This window comes from Carcharhinus amblyrhynchos, chromosome 4, assembly GCF_965287045.1.
Source record: "Carcharhinus amblyrhynchos chromosome 4, sCarAmb.v2.hapA, whole genome shotgun sequence".
In the NCBI taxonomy this organism is placed as follows: Eukaryota; Metazoa; Chordata; class Chondrichthyes; order Carcharhiniformes; family Carcharhinidae; genus Carcharhinus; species Carcharhinus amblyrhynchos.
In genome coordinates, this window is record NC_137327.1 from 1,907,557 (window position 1) to 1,931,467 (window position 23,911).

General features: G+C 45.3%; 1 protein-coding gene across 1 annotated transcript in view; it reads left to right on the forward strand.

Moving 5' to 3' along the window:
• Nucleotides 1-4,255: 4,255 nt before the first annotated feature.
• lrp3 (low density lipoprotein receptor-related protein 3) overlaps nucleotides 4,256-23,911 on the forward strand; it is a 72,816-nt gene continuing 53,160 nt past the window's right edge. Inside the window, exons 1-4 of the mRNA XM_080186661.1 lie at nucleotides 4,256-4,523; nucleotides 14,825-14,866; nucleotides 16,271-16,406; nucleotides 23,359-23,567. Coding sequence (XP_080042787.1) covers nucleotides 4,460-4,523; nucleotides 14,825-14,866; nucleotides 16,271-16,406; nucleotides 23,359-23,567 — 451 coding nt within the window. The 5' untranslated portion in view covers nucleotides 4,256-4,459. The remainder of the gene's footprint in view (nucleotides 4,524-14,824; nucleotides 14,867-16,270; nucleotides 16,407-23,358; nucleotides 23,568-23,911) is intronic.

Consider the following 23,911-nt stretch of genomic DNA (forward strand, 5'->3'; position numbering starts at 1 on the left):
TTTTACAGCCCAGCCCCAGATACACTCCATCCTTTTACACTCACATAGTGCTGGGGAGCAGGGTAGAGTGAATGGGGCAGTGACTAACTCCAGCAACCAGAACTGCCACAGATTCTCAGAATGAACTGCAATTCCCAGAGCTTTTCCACAACTTCAGGAGTATCAAACATTCCACAGCCAATTAAATACTTATTTCAATAAAATGCTGCCAGGTGCTGGAAATCTCTAATAGAATCAGAAAGTGCAGCTTAAACTCATTATTTTGTTCTTGTAGAGGAGACACGACAGCTAATCTGGAGTCTGAATCATTGAATGGTTTCAGCCCTCACCTGATGAAGGGGCAGCGCTCCGAAAGCTTGTGAACATAAGAACATAAGAACATAAGAAATAGGAGCAGGAGTAGGCCATCTGGCCCTTCGAGCCTGCCCCGCCATTCAATAAGATCATGGCTGATCTGTCGTGGCTCAGTTCCACTTTCCCGCCCTCTCCCCATAACCCTTAATCCCCTCTCTTATCAAAAACCCATCAACCCGCTTCTTAAAAATATTTAGCGAGGCAGCCTCCACCACTTCAACGGGCAGAGAATTCCAGAGATTCACCACCCTTTGAGTGAAGAAGTTCCTCCTCAACTCCGTTCTAAACCGCCCCCCTTTATCTTGAGGCTGTGCCCCCTAGTCCTACTGTCTTTTTTGAGCGGGAAGAGTCTTTCCACCTCTATCCTATCCATCCCATTCATCATCTTATACGTCTCAATGAGATCTCCCCTCATTCTTCTAAACTCTAACGAGTACAAGCCTAGTTTATTCAGCCTCTCCTCATAGCTCAACCCCCTCAACTCCGGTATCAGCCTAATAGACCTGTTGGACTTTAACCTGGTGTTGTGAGACTTCTTACTGTGTTTACCCCAGTCCAACGCCGGCATCTCCACATCATGAATGGTTTCAAGAAGGAGATAGATATATTTCTAATTTTAAAGGGATAAAGGGATGTGGGGAAGAGGTAGGGAAGTGGATTTGAGACCAGGGAGAGATCAGCCATGATCTGACTGAATTTGCCGACTAATTCTGCTCCCACTGCCTTGGAAAAGTAACCAGCATAATTAAGGATCCCGCGCTCCCCGGACATTTTCTCTTCCACCCTCTCCCCTCAGGAGAAAGACATAAAAGTCTGAGGTCATGTACCGACCGACTCAACAACAGCTTCTTCCCTGCTCCCATTAGACTTTTGAAAGGACATACCTTGCATTAAGTTGATCTTTCTCTACATCCTAGGTATGACTGTAACACTACATTCTACACTGTCTCCTTTTCTTCTCTATGAGCGGTATGCTGTCAGTATAGAGTGCAAGAAACAATACTTTTCACTGTGCACTGATACATGAGACAATAATAAATCAAATGATCTGACTTTGCACCTGCTTTTAGATCATCTGCTGCTGGAAGTCTCCATCAGCTGTTGTTACCACTAGATTTGATGCACTCCTGGCTCCCTCTCACAGTCTATCCTCTGTAATCATGGCTGCAGTTAACTATACCTTTGTTATGTATTTTTACAATTTAATAAACAGTATTTTATTTCATGATTATAAAAGATTGAACCTTTCTTCTCTGGTTTGCAAATAATTTCCTGTGTCATACCAAATTGCAAATTAAACAATTAATTGGTTACCATTCTGGGTTTTGGGATACCCCCACAACTAACGTCAGTAGTGTTCTTCACAATGCACATATAAAACAGGAGCAGAAGATGTCATTTAGCCGCAGGTGCTCTGGTTTCCTCCCACAATTCAAAGAGGTGCAGGTTGGACTGGCCATGCTAAATTGCCCCTTCATGTTTCAAGTTGCAGTGGCATGGTGGCATAGTGATTAGCACTGCTGCCTCATGGCACCAGAGACCAGGATTCAATTCCTGGCTTGGGTCACTGTGTGGAGTCTGCACATTCTCCCTGTGTCTAAGTATTTTCCCCCTGGATGCTCTGAGTTCTTCCCATAGTCTGAAAGATGTGCTGGTTAGGTGCATTGACCATGCTAAATTCTCCCTCAGTGTACCTGAACAGGCACTGGAGTGTGGTGACTAGGGGATTTTCACAGTAACTTCATTGCAGTGTTAATATAAGCCTACTTATTGTAAATTGCACTGTTAATAATAGTTATTTGTCATTTTGGTTAATGATTTGGATGAGAATATAGGAGGCATGGTTATTAAGCTTGCAGATGACACCAAGATTGATGGCATAGTGGACAGTGAAGAAGGTTATCTTGGATTGCAACGGGATCTTGATCAATTGGGCCAGTGGGCTGACAAATGCCAGACAGAGTTTAATTTAGATAAATGCGAGGTGATGCATTTTGGTTGATTGAACCAGGTCAGGACTTACTTAGTTAATGGTAGGGCATTGGAGGAGAGTTACAGAACAAAGAGATCTAGGGTGCAGGTTCATCACTCCTTGAAATTGGAGTCACAGGTGGACAGAGTTGTGAAGAAGGCATTAGGCATACTTGGTTTCATTGGTCAGAACATTGAATACAGGAGTTGGGACTGAATACAGAAAAGGTTTACCAGGATGTTGCCTGGTATGGAGGGTCTTAGCTATGAGGAGAGATTGGGTAAACTGAGGTTGTTCTCCCTAGAAAGACGGAGGATGAGGGGTGACCTAATAGAGGTGTACAAAATTATGAAGGGCATAGATAGGGTGAATGGTGGGAAACTTTTTCCCAGGTTGGAGGTGACAAACACAAGGGGTCACAGGTTCAAGGTGAGGGGGGCAAAGGTTTAACACAGATGTCAGAGAGATGTATTTTACAGAGGGTGGTGGGCACCTGGAATGCACTGCCAAGCAAGGTGGTAGAGGTGGACACGCTGGGATCGTTTAAGACTTATCTGGATAGTCACATGAACAGACTGGGAATGGAGGGATACAAACAAATAGTCCAGTTGGAAGGATGAGCGGTGCAGACTTGGAGGACCGAAGGGCCTGTTTCCTGTGCTGTATTGTTCTTTGTTCTTTGGGACGTCTTGTTGAAGTTGTACAAGACATTGGTAAGGCCACACTTGGAATACTGTGTACAGTTCTGGTCACTCTGTTATAAAAAGGATATTATTAAACTTGAAAGAGTGCAGAAGAAATTTGCTAGGATGCAGCCAGGAGTGATGATTTTGGTTATAAGGAGAGACTGTATTGACAGGGAATTTTTTCTCTGGAATGTAGGAGGCTGAGGGGTGATGTTGTAGAGATCTATAAGATAATGAGGGTGAAGATCAGCTAGATAGTCAATATCTTTTCCCAAAGGTAGGGGAGTCTAAAACTAGAGGGCTTAGGTTTAAGGTGAGAAGGCAGAGATACAGAAGTGTCCAGAGGGGCAATTTTTTCACATAGAGGGTAGTGAATGTCTGGAACAAGCTGCCAGAGATAGTAGTAGAGGCGGGTACAATTTTGTTTTTTAAAAGGTGTTTAGATAGTTACATGGGTAAGATGGGTATAGAGGGATATGGGCCAAATGTGGGCAACTGGGATAAGTTTAAGGATTTAAAAAAAAGGGCAGCATGGACAAGTTGGGCCGAAGGGCCTGTTTCCATGCTGGAAACCTCTATGATTCTACTTGTGACACAAATTAAAAAAAAACTTTAACTTTGTGAAGATTAGGGAAATTAGTGGGTTAAATATGTGGGGTTACAGGGTAAGCCTGGGTTAGAATCAGTGCAGACTTGATGGGTTGAATGGCCTCTTTCTGCACTGTAAGGATTCAATAATTTACTCCCTCATCTAAGTCATTGATATAAATTGTAAAAAGTTGAGGTTGCAAAGGTGATTAAGTGGGATAAGGAGTGGAGGAGGCTCCAGTGGTCTGTTCCTGTGGGTGACTCAGATCAGAAACCCTTTATCCACAGATTCTCCAACACTTCCGCTTCTCATTGGGGCTGGTTCCTTTGTTGCGCATGCTCTGTAGCGCAGAGAAGGGATACAAATGCCATTATCAAAAATGGCGGAAGTCCTTTTCCTCACAGGGTCTAACTGCCAGGATGAAACCCCAATCACAACTGAGTAGGCAAACGGAAATGCGCAGGCTCAGTTGGAGCAATGAGCCGGCGAATGGTATTACGCAGGCTCAGTTGGAACAGGGAGCCGGCGGACGGTTGTGCGCATGCTCAGTCGGAGTAGGGAGCCGGTGGACGGTCGTGCGCAGGCCCAGTTGGAATAAGGAGCCGGCGGACAGTATTGCGCAGGCTCAGTGGGAGCCGCTGGACGGTTGTGCGCAGGCGTGTCGCCATGTTGCTGTCAAGCGGCGATTCCGGGGCAGAGGCTCCGGGATCGGGGGCGAATTTTAAATAGAGACCGGAGTGAGGACAGGCCGCATCAGGAGTCGGGGAAATCCCCATCCTCCATGACTATGAGGTGGAGAGAGGCCCAAGGGCCCGAGGAAATGGGCGGCAGCAATGTGAGGGGACGGACTCGGTGAAGATGGCGGCGACAGAGCGGCGGCGGCGGGAGGCCCGGCTCGTGGGAGGCCTGGTCCTGGGCAGCGGTGAGCGAGAGTGAGCGAGAATCCCGCCGCTGCTCGGCGCGGATTCCGCTCCTGGACAGCAGGGCAGCGCGGTAATCCCGTCCCTGAACTACGGGGAGAGAGTGGAAATCCCGGCCGGCGGGGAGGCGGGCGGGAGTCCCGCCCCCCCGGCCGGCGGGGAGGCGGGCGGGAGTCCCGCCCCCCGGCCTGCCGGGAGGCGGGCGGGACTCCCGCCCCCCGGCCGGCGGGGAGGCGGAATGGGAGAGTGCTCCCGTGTGCAGTAATCCTAGGACTGGGGACTTTCAGTCCCCCACCCAGCAGTGGCTAAGAACCCTTGAATTGGACACTTAGTGTTCAGTGCCTGAGGTAAATTAAATCTAAGCCACGTGTCTGCACTGAGTCCAAATACGATTACTTCTAAGCTGAAATTGAATAGAAACAGGAGATAGCAGATGTAAAACAGGCAGTAGGTTTGCAATCCTTTGTAAGAAACTGGATGTGGGGTTATTTTTGAGAGCTCACTGTATTAAACTGGTTTGGTGTTTTAAACTGTTCTATGATATTACCAAACCAGTCTGATCAAAGAAAAATTCTGCACTCATAGGAAAACAAAACGTTGGAAAACCTCTGCAGGTGTGGCCCTATCTATGTAGAGAGAAACAGATTTAAAGTTTCTGATTTGATTTATCACTTTTTGAAAGATAGTTTATAATTTATTATTGTAACATATAGAATTCTGCAGTGCAACAGGAGGCCATTCCACCCATCATGTCTACACTGATCACAATCCCACCCAGGCCGTATCGCCATAACCCCATGAATTTACCCTAGCTCGTTCCCCTGACACTAAAGGGCAATTTAGCATGGCCAATCCATCTAACCTGCACATCTTTGGACTGGGAGGAAAGCAGAAATGTAAGCTTACATTAACACCACAATGAAGCTACTGTGAAAATCCCCTAGTCACCACACTCTGGTACCTGTTCGGGTACACTGAGGGAGAGTTTAGCATGGTCAATGCACCTAAGCAGCATATCTTTTGGACTGATGGAAAACCGGAGCACCCGGAGGAAACCCTCACAGACATGGGGAGAACGTGCAGACTCCACACAGACACTGACCCAAGCTGGGAATCGAACATGGGTCCTTTTTGCTGTTAGGCACCAGTACTAACCACTTTGCCACCATGCAGCCCTGTATATGTTGCAAAGCATTGTGTCTTGCATGCTACACAGACAAAGCATATCATACATAGAGGAGAGAATGCACAATGTAGTTTTATGATCATAGCTACCGTGTAGAGAAAGATCAACTTAACATAAGGTAGGTCCACTCAAAAATCGGACAGCAGCAGGGAACATAAGGACATAAGAAATAGGAGCAGGAGTAGGCCATCTAGCCCTTCGAGCCTGCCCCGCCATTCAATAAGATCATGGCTGATCTGAAGTGGATCAGTTCCACTTTCCCGCTTTCTCCCCATAACCCTTAATTCCCCTGTCCATCAAAAACCTATCGACCCGTGACTTAAATATATTCAGCGAGGTAGCCTCCACAACTTCAATGGGCAGAGAATTCCAGAGATTCACCACCCTTTGAGTGAAGAAGTTCCTCCGAGGAGGCACTTCTTCACTCAAAGGGTGGTGAATCTCTGGAATTCTCTGCCCGTTGAAGTGGTGGAGGCTGCCTCGCTAAATATTTTTAAGAAGCGGGTTGATGGGTTCTTGATAAGAGAGGGGATTAAGGGTTATGGGGAGAGGGCGGGAAAGTGGAACTGAGCCACAACAGATCTGCCATGATCTTATTGAATGGCGGGGCAGGCTCGAAGGGCTAGATGGCCTACTCCTCCTATTTCTTATGTTCTTATGTTCAACTCTGATCTAAACTGCTCCCCCCTTATCTTGAGGCTGTACCCTCTAGTTCTGCTATCCTTTCTAAGCTGGAAGAATCTCTCTACCTCTACCCTATCCATCCCCTTCATTGTCTTATACGTCTCTATAAGATCCCCCTCATCCAGGAAGAAGCTGGTCTTGTCGGTTGGTACATGTCCTCAGACTTTTGTATCTTTTTCCCGAAGATGGTGGAAGAGAGAATGTCTGGGGTGCATGGGATCCTTGATTGTGCTGGCAGCAGGAAGTGTCGACAGTACCACTCAGTGGGAGGCTGGTTTGAGTGATGGACCAGGCTTTGTTTAAGACCCGTTGTAGCTTCTTGCAGTCTTGGTTAGAGCAGGAGCCAGACCAAGCTGTGGTACAACCAGACAGAATGTTTTGTATGGTGCGTCAGTAAAAGTTGGTGAGAGTCGTAGCTGACATGCCAGATTTCCTTAGTTTTCTGAGAAATTAGAGGCATTGGTGAGCTTTCTTGACGATAGTGCCTGCACGGGAGTACCAGGACAGGTTGGTGATCTGGACACTTAAAAACATGAAGCTCTCGACCTTTTCTGCTTCATCCCATTGATGTAGTTAGAGGCACGTTCTCCACTATGCTTCCTGAAGTCGATGACAATCTCTTTTGTTGATGTTGAGGGAGAGATTATTGTTACCGCAGCAGGTCACCAGATTCTCTATCTCTTCTCTGTACTCTGTCTCGTCATTGTTTGAGATCCGACTCACTATGGTGGTGTCATCAGCAAACTTGAAAATCGAGTTGGAGGGGAATTTGGCCACACAGTCATCGATGTATAAGGATATAGAAGGGGCTGAGGACACAGTTTTGTGGAGCACTGGTGTTGAGGATGATTGTGGAGGAGTTGTTGCCTATCCATACTGTTTGTAGTCTGTGTGCTAGGAAGTTCGGGATGCAGTCGCAGAGGGAGGTGCTGAGGCCCAGACCATGGAGTTTGGCGTTGAAGGCTGAGCTGTAGTTGATAAATAGGAATCTAACATGGGTGCCCTTGTTATCTTGGTGTTCCAGGATGCAGGGCCAGGGAGATTGCATCTCCTGTGGAACTGTTTCAGTGATAGGTGAATTGTAGTGGATCAGGCAGTCTGGGAGGCTGGAATTGATTCATGCCATGACTAACCTTTCGAAGCACTTCATAACGATGGATGTCAGAGCCACGGGCCAATAGTCACTAAGGCACACTGCCTGTCTTTTCCTTGGTACTGGGATGATGGTTGTCTTCTTAAGGCAGACAGAGACCTCAGATTGGAGTTTAATGCAGAGAAATGTGAGGTAATTCACTTTGGTAGGAATAACAGATGTGTTGAGTATAGGACTAACAGGAAGACTTTGAATAGTGTGGAGGAGCAGAGGGATCTAGGTGTATGTGTACATAGATCCCTGAAAGTTGGGAATCAAGTAGATAAGGTTGTTAAGAAGGCATACAGTGTCTTGGCGTTTATTGGTAGGGGGATTGAATTTAGGAGTCGTAGCGTTATGTTGCAACTGTACACAACTCTGGTGCGGCCGCACTTGGAGTATTGTGTGCAGTTCTGGTCCCCACATTACAGGAAGGATGTGGAGGCTTTGGAGAGGGTGCAGAGGAGGTTTACCAGAATGTTGCCTGGTATGGAGGGGAGATCCTATGAGGAGAGGCTGAGGGATTTGGGGTTGTTTTCGCTGGAAAGAAGGCGGCTAAGAGGGGATCTTATTGAAACATATAAGATGATTAGAGGTTTAGATAGGGTGGATAGTGATAGCCTTTTTCCTCTGATGGAAAAATCTAGCACGAGGGGGCATGGCTTTAAACTAAGGGGGGGTAGTTATAGGACAGATGTCAGGGGTAGGTTCTTTACCCAGAGGGTGGTGAGGGATTGGAATGCCCTGCCTGCTGCAGTTGTAAATGCGCCTAGTTTGGGGGCGTTTAAGAGGTCTGTGGATAGGTTTATGGACGAAAAGGGATTGGTTTAGGTTAGTGGGTCATTGTTGTTTTTTTTTTAACTGGTCGGCGCAACATCGTGGGCCGAAGGGCCTGTTCTGCGCTGTTATGTTCTATGTTCTATTGTTGTAAAAAGAGATTGAAGATATCTGCGAATGCTCCTGCCAGCTGATCTGTGTACATCTGAGCGCTCATCTGGGTACCTCATCTGGGCCAGTCGCTTTCCGTGGGTTGATATTCGAGAAGGCCACTCTGACATCTGCAATGGTGACCCTGGATACAGGTTCACCTGAGGCTCCTGGGGTGGAGGGCATGCTCTTGCTGAGTTATGGGGAGAAAGCGGGAAAGTGGAACTGATCCACTTTCAGATCAGCCATGATCTTATTGAATGGTGGGGCAGGCTTGAAGGGCTAGATGGCCTACTCCTGCTCCTATTTCTTATGTTCTTATGTTCTGTGTGTAAATTCCACACAGATAGTGACCCGAGCTGGGAGTCGAACCCAGGTCTCTGGAGCTGTGAAGCAACAGTGCTAACTACTATGCTATCGTGCGGCCCCATTGGAAGGAAGTGACTAGTAATGTCCTGCAAGGACCTTTGCTGGTACCTCAATTATTCACTGTGTTCATTAACCACTTGGGTTATGGGACAGAAAACCACATTAGATTTGCCAAGGGCACAGAGTGATGCAGAGTACATCAGCCATGAACAAATGTCATCAAATCGTGATTGACATTCCACATCATGTTCATGTGGAATGAACTTGGTCTGAATGGCCTAATTCTGCTCCTACATCTTATGAACTAAGATATATGGGGTCATAGAGATTTGCGGCATGGAAACAGGCCCTTTGGCCCAACGTGTCCGTGCTGCCTTTTTTTTAAGAACCCCAAGCTAGTCTCAATTACCCGCATTTGGCCCATATCCCTCTATATCTATCTTACCCGTGTAACTGTCTAAACACTTTTTAAAAGACAAAATTGTACCCGCCTCTACTGCTACCTTTGGGAGCTTGTTCCAGACACTCACCACCCTCTGTGTGAAAAAATTGCCCCTCTGGACACTTTTGTATCTCTCCCCTCTCACCTTAAACCTATGCCCTCTAGTATTAGACTCCCCTACCTTTGGGAAAAGATATTGATTATCTACCTTGTCTATGCCCCTCATTATTTAATATACCTCTATAAGATCAGCCCTCAGCCTTCTACGCTCCAGAGAAAAAATTCCCAGTCCATCAAGCCTCTCCTTATAACTCAATCCATCAAGTCCTGATAGCATCCTAGTAAACCTGTTTTGTACTCTTTCTAGTTTAATGATATCCTTCCTATAGTAGGGTGACCAGAATTGTACACAGTATTCCAAATGTGGCCTTACCAATGTTTTGTACAACTTCAACAAGACATCCCAACTCCTGTATTCTGACCAATGAAACCCATCATGCCGAATGCCCTCGTCATAACTCTATCCACCTGTGACCCCACTTTCAAGGAGTTATGAACATGTACCCCTAGATCTCTTTGTTCTGTAACTCTCTCCAACGCCCCACCATTAACTGAGTAAGTCCTGCCCTGGTTCAGTCTACGAAAATGCATTACCTCACATTTGTCTAAATTAAACTCCACTTGCTATTCATCAGTCCACTGGCCCAATTGGTCAAGATCCTGTTGCAATCCAAGATAACCTTTTTCACTGTCCATTATGCCACCAATCTTGGTGTCATCTGCAAACTGACTAACCGTGCCTCCTATATTCTCATCCAGATCATTAATATAAATGACAAATAACAGTGGGCCCAGCACTGATCCCTGAGGCACACCACTGGTCACAGGTCTGCAGTTTGAAAAACAACCCTCTACAACCACCCTCTGGCTTCTGTCATCAAACCAGTTTTGCATCCATTTAGCTACCTCACCCTGGATCTTCTGAGATTTAATCTTATGTGACAACCTACCATGCGGTACCTTGTCAAAGGCCTTGCTAAAGTCCACGTAGACAACATCAACTGCATTGCCCTCATCTACCTTCTTGGGTACCCCTTCAAAAAACTCATTCAAATTTGTGAGACATGATTTTCCATTCACAAAGCCATGCTGACTCATACGGCTTGGGTCCTCTGCCCCTGCAACCCCTTCTGAATTGTATCCTTTATTTTGTGCTGTCTCTCTATGGTCTTCTTATCAAAAGCAAACATTTCATACTTCCTTGCATTAAGTTTCACCTTCTGCATGTCTGCACATTCCACCAACTCTGTTCTTTTAAAGTTTAATACTATCCTCTGAGTCCTTTGTTTGAACAGAGGGGAGTACGGTAGGATGAGAGAAGAATTGGCGAATGTTGACTGGGGGAGCGCGTTGGAAGGTAGGTCTGTTAAGGAGCAGTGGAGGATCCTTAAGGAGATCTTTCTTGGTGCTCAGCAGAAATTAATTCCGATGGTTAAAAAGGACCGTAGGAGGAGAGGTAATAAGCCGTGGATAACGAAGGAGGTGAAGGAAAGTTAAATTAAAAGCGGAGGCGTTTAGAGTAGCTAAGAGTAGTGGGCGAGAAGAGGATTGGGAGAGGTTTAAATGTCAACAAAGATTGACGAAGAAGTTGATAAAGAAGGGTAGGAGAAACTATGAAGCTGGGCTAGCGCTTAATATAAAAAAGGATAGCAAGAGTTTTTATAAATATATAGAAAGGAAGAGGCTGGCTAGGGTGAACGTTGGACCCTTAGAGGATGAGAGAGGGGACTTAGTGGTAGGGGATGGGGAAATGGCTGAGGTCTTGAATAACTTTTTTGTTTCGGTCTTCACGGAGGAAGACGTGAATAATTTGCCGGGTGTTAGCGATGGAAAGGTGGTAGGACTGGAGGGTCTCAATGACATTATTGTTACTAGAGAGGCAGTGCTTGACAGACTGGAGGGACTGATTGTGGACAAGTCCCCAGGACTGGATAGAATGCATCCGAGGGTTCTGAAAGAAATGGTGGAGGTGATAGTGGATGCCTTGGTTGTTATTTTCCAAACGTCGCTGGATTCTGGGGAAGTGCCGGAAGATTGGAAAGCGGCTAATGTTACGCCGTTGTTTAGGAAGGGTGGCAGGCAAAAGGCAGGGAATTATAGGCTGGTTAGTTTAACGTCTGTTGTAGGTAAAATGTTAGAATCCGTCATCAAGGAGGAAATAGCGAGGCATCTTGAGGGGAATTGCTTGATAGAGCAGACGCAGCACGGTTTCGTTAAGGGGAAGTCGTGTCTGACAAATTTACTTGAGTTCTATGAGGATGTGTCTAGGGCGGTGGATAGAGGAGAGCCGGTGGATGTGGTCTTTCTTGATTTTCAGAAGGCGTTTGACAAGGTACCTCACAAGAGGTTATTGCAGAAGGTAAGGGGGCATGGAGTTGGGGGTAGGGTGTTAGTGTGGATAGAGGATTGGTTGTCAAATAGGAGGCAGAGAGTGGGGGTTAATGGGTGCTATTCGGATTGGCGGTTGGTGACTAGTGGAGTGCCCCAGGGGTCGGTGCTGGGGCGTCAGCTATTTACCACTTATATAGATGATCTGGAGGAGGGAACTGAGTGTAGGGTGTCGAAATTTGCTGATGACACCAAGATTGGTGGAACGGCAAATTGCGTGGAGGGTGTGGAGAGTCTGCAGAAGGATCTAGATAGGCTGGGCGAATGGGCCAGGAAATGGCAAATGGAATTTAATGTTGGCAAGCGCGAGGTGGTCCACTTTGGTAGGAATAATGGTAGGAAGGATTATTACTTACGTGGCGAAAAACTGCAGCAGGCGACGGTGCAGAGGGACCTCAGGGTCCTTGTGCATGAGCCGCAAAAACCCAGCCTGCAGGTGCAGCAGGTGGTCAGGATGGCTAATGGGATGCTGGCCTTCATAGCAAGGGGGATTGAATATAAAAGTAGGGAGGTCTTGCTGCGGCTGTATAAGGCATTGGTGAGGCCTCAGCTGGAGTACTGTGTGCAGTTTTGGTCGCCGTACTTACACAAGGATATTTTGGCCTTGGAGGGAGTGCAGAGGAGGTTTACTAGGCTGATACCGGAGTTGAGGGGGTTGAGCTATGAGGAGAGGCTGAATAAACTAGGCTTGTACTCGTTAGAGTTTAGAAGAATGAGAGGAGATCTCATTGAGACGTATAAGATGATGAATGGGATGGATAGGATAGAGGTGGAGAGACTCTTCCCGCTCAGAAAGGACAGTAGAACTAGGGGGCACAGCCTCAAGATAAAGGGGGGGTGGTTTAGAACGGAGTTGAGGAGGAACTTCTTCGCTCAAAGGGTGGTGAATCTCTGGAATTCTCTACCCGTTGAGGTGGTGGAGGCTGCCTCGCTAAATATTTTTAAGACGCGGGTTGATGGGTTTTTGATAAGCGAGGGGATTAAGGGTTATGGGGAGAGGGTGGGAATGTGGAACTGAGCCACGACAGATCAGCCATGATCTTATTGAATGGCGGGGCAGGCTTGAAGGGCTAGATGGCCTACTCCTGCTATTTCTTATGTTCACAATGTTTCCAAATTTCATGTCTTCTACAAATTTTGAAGTTTACTGGAATGAAACCTGGACGAGGGGACAGCACACAAACTTGGTTTGTATTCCTTGAGGTTTAGAAGGTTAAAGGTTGTTTTGATTAAGATTTTATCAATATTAAGGTGAACAGATGGTTGGGGAGCCTAGGACAGGCTGTGACAAGCAGAAACTGCTTTGATCTATGTTTAGATACGTTGAAACCTAACTAAAATGTTCAGTTGATTCAAGGCACAAAAGTAATGCTGCAAAAAGTGGAATTATGAGTGAATGGCATGGATTGAAGATTGACTAATTAACAGTGTGGATTGTCCATTTTGTCAGGAAGAATAGAATAGAACTTATTGTTGAAATGGTAAGAAATTGCAGAGGGATCTGGCTGTCTTATTTCACAAATCTAGGTAACCATAGTGCATGAATCTCAAAAAGCTAGTATGCGGGCACAGCAAATAATCACGAAAGCTAATTCAGGCTGAGAATCCTTTATTTGTAAATCTGAAAACAGAATACATCCAGAAAGCGCACCTTTTGTAAGCTTCAGTGACCTTTAGCATGGGAAGCCTGTGACCTGGACCGACACAACCAGTGCTGACTGCATCCAACCTTCAACAGGGAGGCTTAGTTGTTTGTCTGCACTGTTTGCCTTGCAAACCCTCTCCTACAAACAGAATTGTGAATGCTGTAGAATGTTATCGTTTATTGTGAGGGGAATTGAAAACTAAAGTAGGGAATTATACAGGGTATTGGTGAGACTACATCTGGAGTACTGTGTACAGTACATATTGGTCTCCTTATTTATGGAAAGATGTAAATGTGTTGGAAACTGTTCAGAGAAGGTTACGCAACTAATACTAGGAATGTGTTGTCTTGTGAGGAAAGGCTGGAGAGGTTAGCTTTGTATCCACTGGTGTTTAGAAAAAGAGGTGCCTTGATCAAAACCTTTAAGAAGGAGCGGCACAGTCACACAGCGGTTAGCACTGCTGCTTCTTACTTTGTTCAACCCAGTCCAATGCCAGCATCTCCACATCATGCCTCACAGCGCCAGGGTCCTGGGTTCGATTCCAACCTTGGGTGACTATGTGTGGAGTTTGCATATTACCGCCGTGTCTGTACGGATTTACTCTGGGTGCTCCAGTTTTCTCCCACAGTCCAAAGATGTGAAGGTTAGGTTGATTGTCCATACTGAAATGCCTCTTAAGGTCCCAAGATGTATATGTTAGGAGAATCAGCTAACCTGCAACTGTGCAGCTGTGAGATTAAGGAGTGAAATCTGTTTCAATGACAGTAATCCATTAAATGAAGGCCCCTGAACATAAACAATCTGATGACACGTTTCTTTTTTGAAGAGTAGATGAATTCTTTCCTGTGTCCTCATCAATATTTATCTTTCAAACATGACTGAAATGGTAGATTTGTTTGCTTCATAGTTATTCTTTGTACATTGCTACGAGAGGACACAGATTTAAGGTGCAGGGAGGGAAGTTCAGAAGTGATGTTAGGGGTAAGTTTTTCACTGAGGGTGGTGAGTGAATGGAATCGGCTGCCGTCAGTGGTGGTGGAGGCGAACTCGCTGGGGTCTTTTAAAAGACTTCTGGATGAGTATATGGGGTTTAATGAGATTGAGGGTTATAGATAGGTCTGTAGGTTGGTAGGTGTTGATGTGATCGGCGCAACTCGTGGGCCGAAGGGCCTGTTTGTGCTGTAGTGTTCTATGTTCTATAAACTGAAAGGTCAGTTGTTTATTTCTGTGTGGGTTTTCCTATTTCCTATGTTTCTTTCCTGGATGGGTGGCTTGTGTTATTGGGTCTCGGCATTTCCAGTAGCTGAAAGTCTGGGATTTAATTGACAATTCCAGTCTTTTCCCTCCTGGGGAGCTCCTCAGCCCAGAGAGGGAGTTTGCATTCCATCCTGTAATCATAATGATTAATGGGTTTCGTTTAAAGAAATAATTTATATTTGCTGATGGGTTTTCTTTCTTTTTCTCTGCAGCTTGTTCGTTCTTTCTGGGAGGAGCAGAATGTTCTGGAATGGGTGAGAGTAGTTTTCTCTTTGTTAAAGTATTCACTTTCAATGAATATATTTTTGTAACCTTTAGATAAAGCTCAGATCCTGTCATAAGGGAAAAACTGAGGCCTCCACAATCTCAAATCATTAAAGAACATTGTGTCCGTTGTGTGTTTGTCAGACTTAACCCTGTTCCACTTTGTTACAGATGGAAAGCTAGTTTTTGAAAAAAGAAGCCAGTCACTAACAGCCTAATATCCAAGTTTCTGCCACCCTGCTGTTTTCTGACCAAACAACAGCTATAGTTTGATTTTATATAGCACATTTAATATGATAAAACATTCCAAAGCATTATCAAATGAAGTTTGACAGTGAGCCACATAAGATGATATTGAGACAGATGATCAAAAGCTTGTCAAAGAGGAAGGTTTTCATGAGTATCTTCAAGGAACAGAGAGATACAGACGTTTTGGGAAGATATTCATGAGCTTAGGATCCAGAAAGCTGACGACATGCCAAACAGTGATGGAACAAGAGAAGTTGATTCAATTAAACTTGTAGTCTCGAGTCCATGTTTTATAGCTTTTAGTAGAATGTTATCCCCAGTGCAAAAATCAGTGGGAATTGCCAATGTGAGTGATTTTCACAGGCATCACACGTTTCATGAAGAAACCTGTTCTGACCATTTATATGAAGCTGGTGGCACTGCCTAAATCAGATTGCTGATTTATCCTGAAAGCTCATTGTAAAGGGCTTTGTTACATGAAAATTCTACTTTAAAAATCTGGAAATATATGTCCGAGTTAGCAAAAATGACCAGAAAGCTGTTTACTGTTGCAAAAATCCATCTTGTTTACAAATGCCTTTCGGAGAAGGAAACCTGCCTTCCTTACCCAGATTAACCTGTAAAATGCTGCAGACCTTACTGCTTTCTGAAATGTCCCAGTGAAACTCTCAGACATGTAATTCTTTTTAGCAGAATGTGATGAGTCACAGAATGGGCTGCAGTGCTTCAAAAAGAAGGTCCACCAGGACTTAGCGCAACTGCAAACGGACAGTAAATCTTCGATGGTGGAACACATATCCTGAGGCTGAACTGTAGAAAGAAGAAATCTTTTTGCTTCTTGCCCCCTTCAGCCAGGATCTGTGGATCTCAAGGCCATTGTGCCCCAACCGCCCACCAAACCCACTGTTGTCATTTGGTTCATAAGTAGAACGAAGTGCGTTGGTTGTCATGGTGAACAATGGCTCTCTGGGTACAGCGCAGTGCTGTGAAGCAGTGGGTACAGGTTGGATCCAATCATGGCTGAGTTTGGAATGATGTCAGTTACTGTTAGGTGTGATGCGTGGGGAGATTACTGAAAAGAATTGAATTTCTTCAAGTTGAAATGTTTGATCTCAAACCGTGCATTTCTTTTTCTGTTCTTTCAGCCTGTCATGGGAGGTTGGAACCTCGCAAAGAGCAACGTGGGGTCATCTACAGCCCCTCCTGGCCCATAAACTACCCTCCATCTATGAACTGCAGCTGGTACATCCAGGGGGAATATGGAGACCTCATAACCTTAAGGTGCTGACTCTGAGGTTTTAGTTAGTGAGAACGTTTCACAATCACTTGTCGTCCTGTGCTCTATGTCAGTTTGTGATCTGGGCATTGTGTTATCTCTGTGACTCGCCGGGTGGATGCACTTCTCAGAATGGTGCTGAGTGAGCAAGCTTCCAGCTAGGAGAACTTTTAGGGCAATGCTGTGGTTTGTCTCAGTGCAGTCCTAAGGAGGCTAATTTTTCTCCTCATGATCACCATCAAGTGACTAACTGGTGGAATGTGCTTTGCGTAGTGTTCACCAACAGCACTGAGTGTCATGTGCAGTGGGCTGTATCAGTGGGCAAGGTTTTAGAAACAATATCCAAAAACACAGAAATGCTGGAAAAACTCGGGTCTGGCATCCTCTGTGAGAGAAAACAAGTGAATGTTTCATAAGAGCTAGGAGCAGGAGTAGGCCACCTGGCCCTCGAGTCTGCTCCGTCATTCAATAAGATTCAGGTTCTGGATCATTGGGACTCTTTAGGGGCAGGTGTGACCTGTACAAAAAGGACGGGTGGCACTTGAACCTCGGGGACCAATATCCTGGCGGGAAAGTTGGCTAAGGCTACTGGGGAGACTTTAAACTAGAATGGTTGGGGGGAGGGAATCGAGATGAAGTGACTGGGAGCGAGAAGGTTAGCTCGCAAATAGAGAGGGATTGTCGACAGCGTAAGAGGGAGGATAGACAGGTGATGGAGAAGGGGAGCGCTCAGACTGAAGGTTTGAGATGTCTATTTTAACGCAAGGAGTGATGTGAACAAAGTGGATGAGTTTAGAGCATGGATTGTTGCTTGGAAATGTGATGTGGTGGCCATTAGAGACTTGGATGTCTTAGGGACAGGACTGGATACTTCAAGTGCTGGGATCCAGATGTTTCAGGAGGGACATGGCAATCTGGATACACCACATCCACAGGTTCCCCATTATCCACTGCGCATGTAATGTTCTGAAAGAATCTCAAGTCTGTATGGCTCTTCAGATTTCCAGCATCTGCAATATTTTGCTTTTACTTCAGCGAAAAAAGGTTTGAGTGAAGTCAGTGCAATAAATGTTGGTCACCTAGTTACAGGAAGGATGTAAATAAGGTTGAAAGAGTGCAGAGAAGGTTCACGAGGATGTTGCTGGGACTTGAGAAGCTGAGTTACAGAGAGAGATTGAATAGGTTAGGACTTTATTCCCTGGAGAATGAGGGGAGATTTGATAGAGGTGTATAAGATTTTGATGGGTGTAGATAGAGTGAATGCAAGCAGGCTTTTTCCACTGAGGCTAGAGGAGAAAAAAACCAGAGGGCGTGTGTTAAGGGTGAAAGGAGAAAAGTTTAAAGGGAATTTTGGGGGGGGTGGGGCTTCTTCATGCAGAGAGTGGTGGGAGTGTGGAATGAGCTGCCGGATAAAGTGGTAAATGCGGGGTCACTTTTAACATTTAAGAAAATCTTGGACGGGTACATGGATGAGAGGGGTGCGGAGGGATATCGTCCAAGTGTAGGTCAGTGAGACTGGGCAAAAAATGGTTCGGCACAGACAAGAAGGGCCAAAAAGCCTGTTTCTGAGCTGTAATTTTCTGTGGTTCTATTTAAGAAATTGGTGTCCTGTATAAATGGCAAGTTAACATAGTTGAAGCTCATGGAATATAAATAGAATAGAATGTAAAAGCAGGGAGGTCTTGCTGCAACTGTACAGGGCACTGGCGAGGCCGCAGCTGGAGTACTGTGTGCAGTTTTGGTTGCCACAGTTGTGCAAGGATGTTTTGGACTTGGAGGGAGTGCAGAGGAGGTTCAGTAGGCTGATACCGGAGATGAGGGGGTTGGACTATGAAGAGAGACTAAATAGATTGGGTCTGTACTCGTTGAAGTTTAGAAGGGTGAGGGGGGATCTTATAGAGGCGTATAAGGTAATGAAACGGATGGATAGGGTAGAGGTAGAGAGATTCTTCCCGCTCAGAAAGGACAGCAGGACTAGAGGGCGCAGCCTCAAGATAAGGGGGGGGGGGGAACAGTTTCGAACGGAGTTGAGGAGGAACTTATTCACTCAAAGGGTGGCGAATCTCTGGAATTCTCTGCCCATTGAAGTGGTGGAGGCTACCTCGCTAAATATATTTAAGTCACGGGTAGATAGGTGTTTGACAGACAAGGGAATTAAGGGTTATGGGGAGAAAGCGGGGAAGTGGAACTGATCCGCTTCAGATCAGCCATGATCTTACTGAATGGTGGGGCAGGCTCGAAGGGCTGGATGGCCTACTCCTGCTCCTATTTCTTATGTTCTTATGTTCTAATGAATAGGAAGATTAGTGTCAAATTTGATTAAAATTTGGCTTAATGGCAGGAAGCAGTGAGCAATGGTAAATGATTTTTTTTCAGACTCAAGGATTATGGACAGTAAGAATAATGTTTTTGATAAGTAATTTGATTTATTATTGATTGGGATACAAAATATAGTATTGCAATCATGGGTATAGAGAAAGAACAACTTAATATATGTCAGCACTATTCAGAAGCCTGATGACAGCAGGGAAGAAGCTATTTGTGAGTTGGTTGGCATGTGATCTCAAACTTTTGTATCTTTTTGCCAATAGAAGAAGGTGGAAGAGAGCTGTGGTCAATAAATTGGAATTTAATTGAATAAATAGGAAGAAGTAGAAATTGGAATGCAAGTAACAGAGAAATCAATGCATGTTTCACAATGGCTATAATTGGTTATATCCAAGGTTAGTAAGGGAGTGTGGAACAGCAACCTGATGTATGCAAAACTTGAGTCTACTGTGGTGGCATGGCAGATCCTGTGCATGGTGGTTGAGTGTGAGTCTAAGAGCGCAGAGCAACGATTGAGTGCAAGCCCAAACAAATGGCAAATGGAATTTAATGTTGGCAAGTGTGAGGTGGTCCACTTTGGTAGGAAGAATGGTAGGAAGGACTATTACTTACGTGGCGAAAAACTGCAGCAGGCGACAGTGCAGAGGGACCTCAGGGTCCTTGTGCATGAGTCGCAAAAACCCAGCTTGCACGTGCAGCAGGTGGTCAGGAAGGCGAAGGGGATGCTGGCCTTCATAGCGAGGGGGATTGAATATAAAAGTAGGGAGGTCTTGCTGCAGCTGTATAGGGCATTGGTGAGGCCACAGCTGGAGTACTGTGTGCAGTTTTGGGCGCCGCACCTGCGCAAAGATATTTTGGCCTTAGAGGGAGTGCAGAGGAGGTTTACTAGGCTGATACCGGAGTTGAGGGGGTTGAGCTATGAGGAGAGGCTGAATAAACTGGGCTTGTACTTGTTAGAGTTTAGAAGAATGAGGGGAGATCTCATTGAGACGTATAAGATGATGAATGGGATGGATAGGATAGAGGTGGAGAGACTCTTCCTGCTCAAAAAAGACAGTAGGACTAGGGGGCACAGCCTCAAGATAAAAGGGGGGCGGTTTAGAATGGAGTTGAGGAGGAACTTCTTCACTCAAAGGGTGGTGAATCTCTGGAATTCTCTGCCCGTTGAAGTGGTGGAGGCTGCCTCGCTAAATATTTTTAAGACGCGGGTTGATGGGTTTTTGATAGGCAAGGGGATTAAGGGTTATGGGGAGAGGGCGGGAAAGTGGAACTGAGCAGCGACAGATCAGCCATGATCTTATTGAATGGCAGAGCAGGCTCGAAGGGCTAGATGGCCTACTCCTGCTCCTATTTCTTATGTTCTTATGTTCTTGCGTTCAAACTCCAGCCCTGTGATGGCGGAGCGTGAGTTCAAACTCATAGAGCAGCATTTGGAGAGCGGTGGTTGATTGCTGGCAGTTGGCCACTGGGGAGTTGAGTAAGATGGTTTCTGTTGTCCTCCCTTGTACAAAGTTTAATTATGATAACCAGCTTTGCTACTTTCATTTGCCGATTAATTGTTGAGCCTCACAGTTATTACATTGGCGACGAGGTAAATCGGGAATACAGTCACCGGCACTGGGGACCAAGGGGGTGAAATTATGCCTTTGAAAGCTTTTCAAAAAATCTCTGCAGCAGCAATAAATAAAAATAATACCTGTTTTTGGGAACATTGATCTTTTTGACCCAGAGGCTGAACAGTTTGGTTCAGTATGTTGAAAAACTCCACTACTTTTTCGCTCATGAAATTACAGGAGAGGATGAGCAACAAATCATTCTGCTTACAGAATGTGGACCCCAGACTTTTATTCTCATTAGAAATTTTAACATCCGCAGAAACTCCGGATGCACAGTCTTTTGACTAGCTTGGAACATTGGCAAAGGATCATTATAAGCCCAGACCATCAATTGTCATGCAGCATTTTAACTTTAACTGTGCTGTAAAGGCCCAATGGAGATGTTTGCAACATACACGGCAAGACTAAGAAAATTGGCAGAGCCCTGCAAATTTGGACCGTTGCTAAGTGACATGTTGACAGACAGATTAATTTGCGGTGTAAATAACAAACATGTGGAAAAAACTGCTGGCAGGAGAAATCCATGGAGATAGTTCAGGCGATTGAGAGTGCGGAGGCAGTCTCGAGTTACAGTGCCTGTATACAGGTCAGGTGAATCAGCAATGGTGCAAAACCATTGCAAGTTGGGAGGGCAGAGTTGAGTGCGCAGAAGAATTAAAGCAGAAACTCACTGAGCAAGGCAAGGGACAGATGAGAAAGAAAACGGGTCAATGACCCAGGAATTCTGATGAATGTTATGGGCGTGGGAGAGGTCACTCCAGAAAAATTGTAAACCCTGGGATTCTATTTATTTTGGCTATAGTCAGAGGCCACATTCGAGTTAAGGGCTGAACCAAACAGAATGCACCTGACTTAAAAATAACTGGATTCTAGTCCATAATTGAGAATGTGATTCAGAAGAGGAATCTAAGATATTTCATTTGAATATTGCCAAGAGGAGTAAATGGGATCCCTTCGTAATATTACCCCTGGTAAACGGATAGCCTGCTACACATGGAAGTGAATACTGGTACTTCTGTTACCATCAGAGAGGAGCTGACATTTAAATATGTTCAAGGTGGAGTTCAATCTCTAAAGTTAAGTAATACAACAGCTAGATTGGCCACATATACAGGAGAGAAACCCTAAAAACCTTGGAAACTATAGCTGTGCCAGTGACTTCTCAGCACCAGTCTCCTCAATTACCGATCCTTGTCGCTAAAGGCGTGGGGCCTACTCTCATGGGATACGATCAGTTATGTCAAATAAAACTCAATTGGCTGGATATTTCAGTGTAACTGATGGTAGTTTACAAGAAGTTTTTTTAAAAAAAAGGTCTTTCACAATAAATTAGGCAAAATTTGGGGAGTTGAGGTTAAAATCTACATTAATTTAGACTGTTACTTCAAAATTTTTAGACCACACCCAGTGCCTTGCATCAAAGTTGCAGCAGTATTTAAACCTTTGGAAAAACTAGGAGTCATGAGGCCGGTACGATTTTCTAAATGGGCTGCCACGTTCCACATTCTAGGTTTAGTTCACCTTCATTTAGTCTGTCTTCTGATTTAATTTGCCCCACTTTTACTTCCCATTGCCAGCTTAACTTCCAATTTGAGCTATCTCTCAGGGTCCCACTGTTGTTTTTTTTAATTCATTTGTGGGACATGGGTGTTGCTGGCTGGCCAGCATTTATTGCCCATCTTTCTAGACTCCAGATGCGCAGCTATGTGGTTGACTCTTAACTGCCCTCTGAAAGGATTCAGTGAAATTCTCAGTTACAATAAAACAGGAGAAGACTGACCACTGACAGGGTAACTGTTTGGATGGGAAGCACTTGCCAGCTTTGCCAGTGATGCACACAGTTTGGAAATTAGCATACGTAGGGATTGTCTGGTGAAGAACTGTCCAGCCACGAGTTTAAACGAAGGACATAAAACTGGCTCAGTCAAAGAAGACATAAGGTAGCAGTGGAAGGGTGCATTTCTGAATAGAGGGCTGTGACAAGTGGCGTCCCTAAGGGTTAGTGCTGGAGCCTTTGCTGTTTGTAATATATAAATGATTTTGAGGAAAATGTAACTGGATGGATTAGTAAGTTTGTGGGCGACATAAAGGTTGGTGGATTTGTGGATAGCGATGAGGACAATCAGAGGATAGAGCAGGATATAGATCAGTTGGAGACTTGGGCGGAGAGATGGCAGATGGAGTTTAATCCGGACAAATGTGAGGTAATGCATTTTGGAAGGTCTAATACAGATAGGAAATATACAGTAAATGGCAGAACTTTTAAGAGTGTTGATGGGCAAAGGGATCTGGGTGCACAGGTCACTGAAAGTGGCAATGCTGGTGGAGAAGGTAGTCAAGAAGGCATACGACATGCTTGCCTTCATCAGTCGGGGCATTGAGTTTAAAAATTGGCAAGTCATGTTGCAGCTTTATAGAATCTTAGTTTGGCCGCACTTGGAATGTAGTGTTCAATTCTGGTCGCCACACTACCAGAAGGATGTGGAGGCTTTGGAGAGGGTACAGAAAAGGTTTACCAGGATGTTGCCTGGTATGGAGGGTATTAGCTATGAGGAGAGGTTGGAGAAACTTGGTTTGTTCTCACTGGAACGACAGAGATTGAGGGGCAACCTGATAGAAGTCTACAAGATTATGAGAGGCGTGGACAGAGTGTATAGTCAGAAGCTTTTTCCCAGGATGGAAGAGTCAATTACTAGGGGGCACAGGTTTAAGGTGCGAGGGCTAAGGTTTGAAAGAGATGTACGATGTAGATTTTTTACACAGAGGCTGGTGGGTGCCTGGAACTTGTTGCCAGGGGAGATAGTGGAAGCGCCTACAGTAGTGACTTCCGTGGGGCGTCTTGACAAGTACATGAATAGGATGGGAATAGAGGGATATGGTCCCCGGAAGGGTAGGGGGTTTTAGTTAAGTCAGGCAGCATGGTCCTGCACGGCTTGGAGAGCCGAATGGCCTGTTCCTGTGCTGTAATTTTCTTTGCCCTTTGAAGGTGACATTCCTCTCTTGTATCTTCCAGCTTTCAGAATTTTGACCTGCAGAATTCCCACAGGTGCATGGTGGACTGGTTGATGGTAGGTCCAGACCCAAAGAAAGATGATTACAGAATGTGTGGCTCGTACATCCCTGAACCCTTCATCTCCACCCGGGATCATGTCTGGATCTACTTCCACTCTGGTCGCTCCAGTTCCGGGCGCTCCCGTGGATTTCGATTGTCCTATATCCGAGGTGTGTCCGAGTTTCGGCGGTTTTTTTAAATTAGTTAGAAACCGGAAATCGTCACTAGGACGCTTGCCGGGAGTTGTAGTTTTTTTTTCTCGGGTTTATAAGCACCTACCTCCGTGTACTCGGCCTCATTGTTCCTGAGGAGCAGTATCGAGAGGCAGCGATTTTTGGGCGTGAGAGGAGGCAGCAAATAAGGTACATTTATCTGTTTATATTGTTTAACTTTTTATTTATAGTTTTAAAGTCGCGAGTTTCGGCGGTTTTTTTAAATTAGTTAGAAACCGGAAATCGTCACTAGGACGCTTGCCGGGAGTTGTAGTTTTTTTTTCTTGGGCCCCTAACCCTGT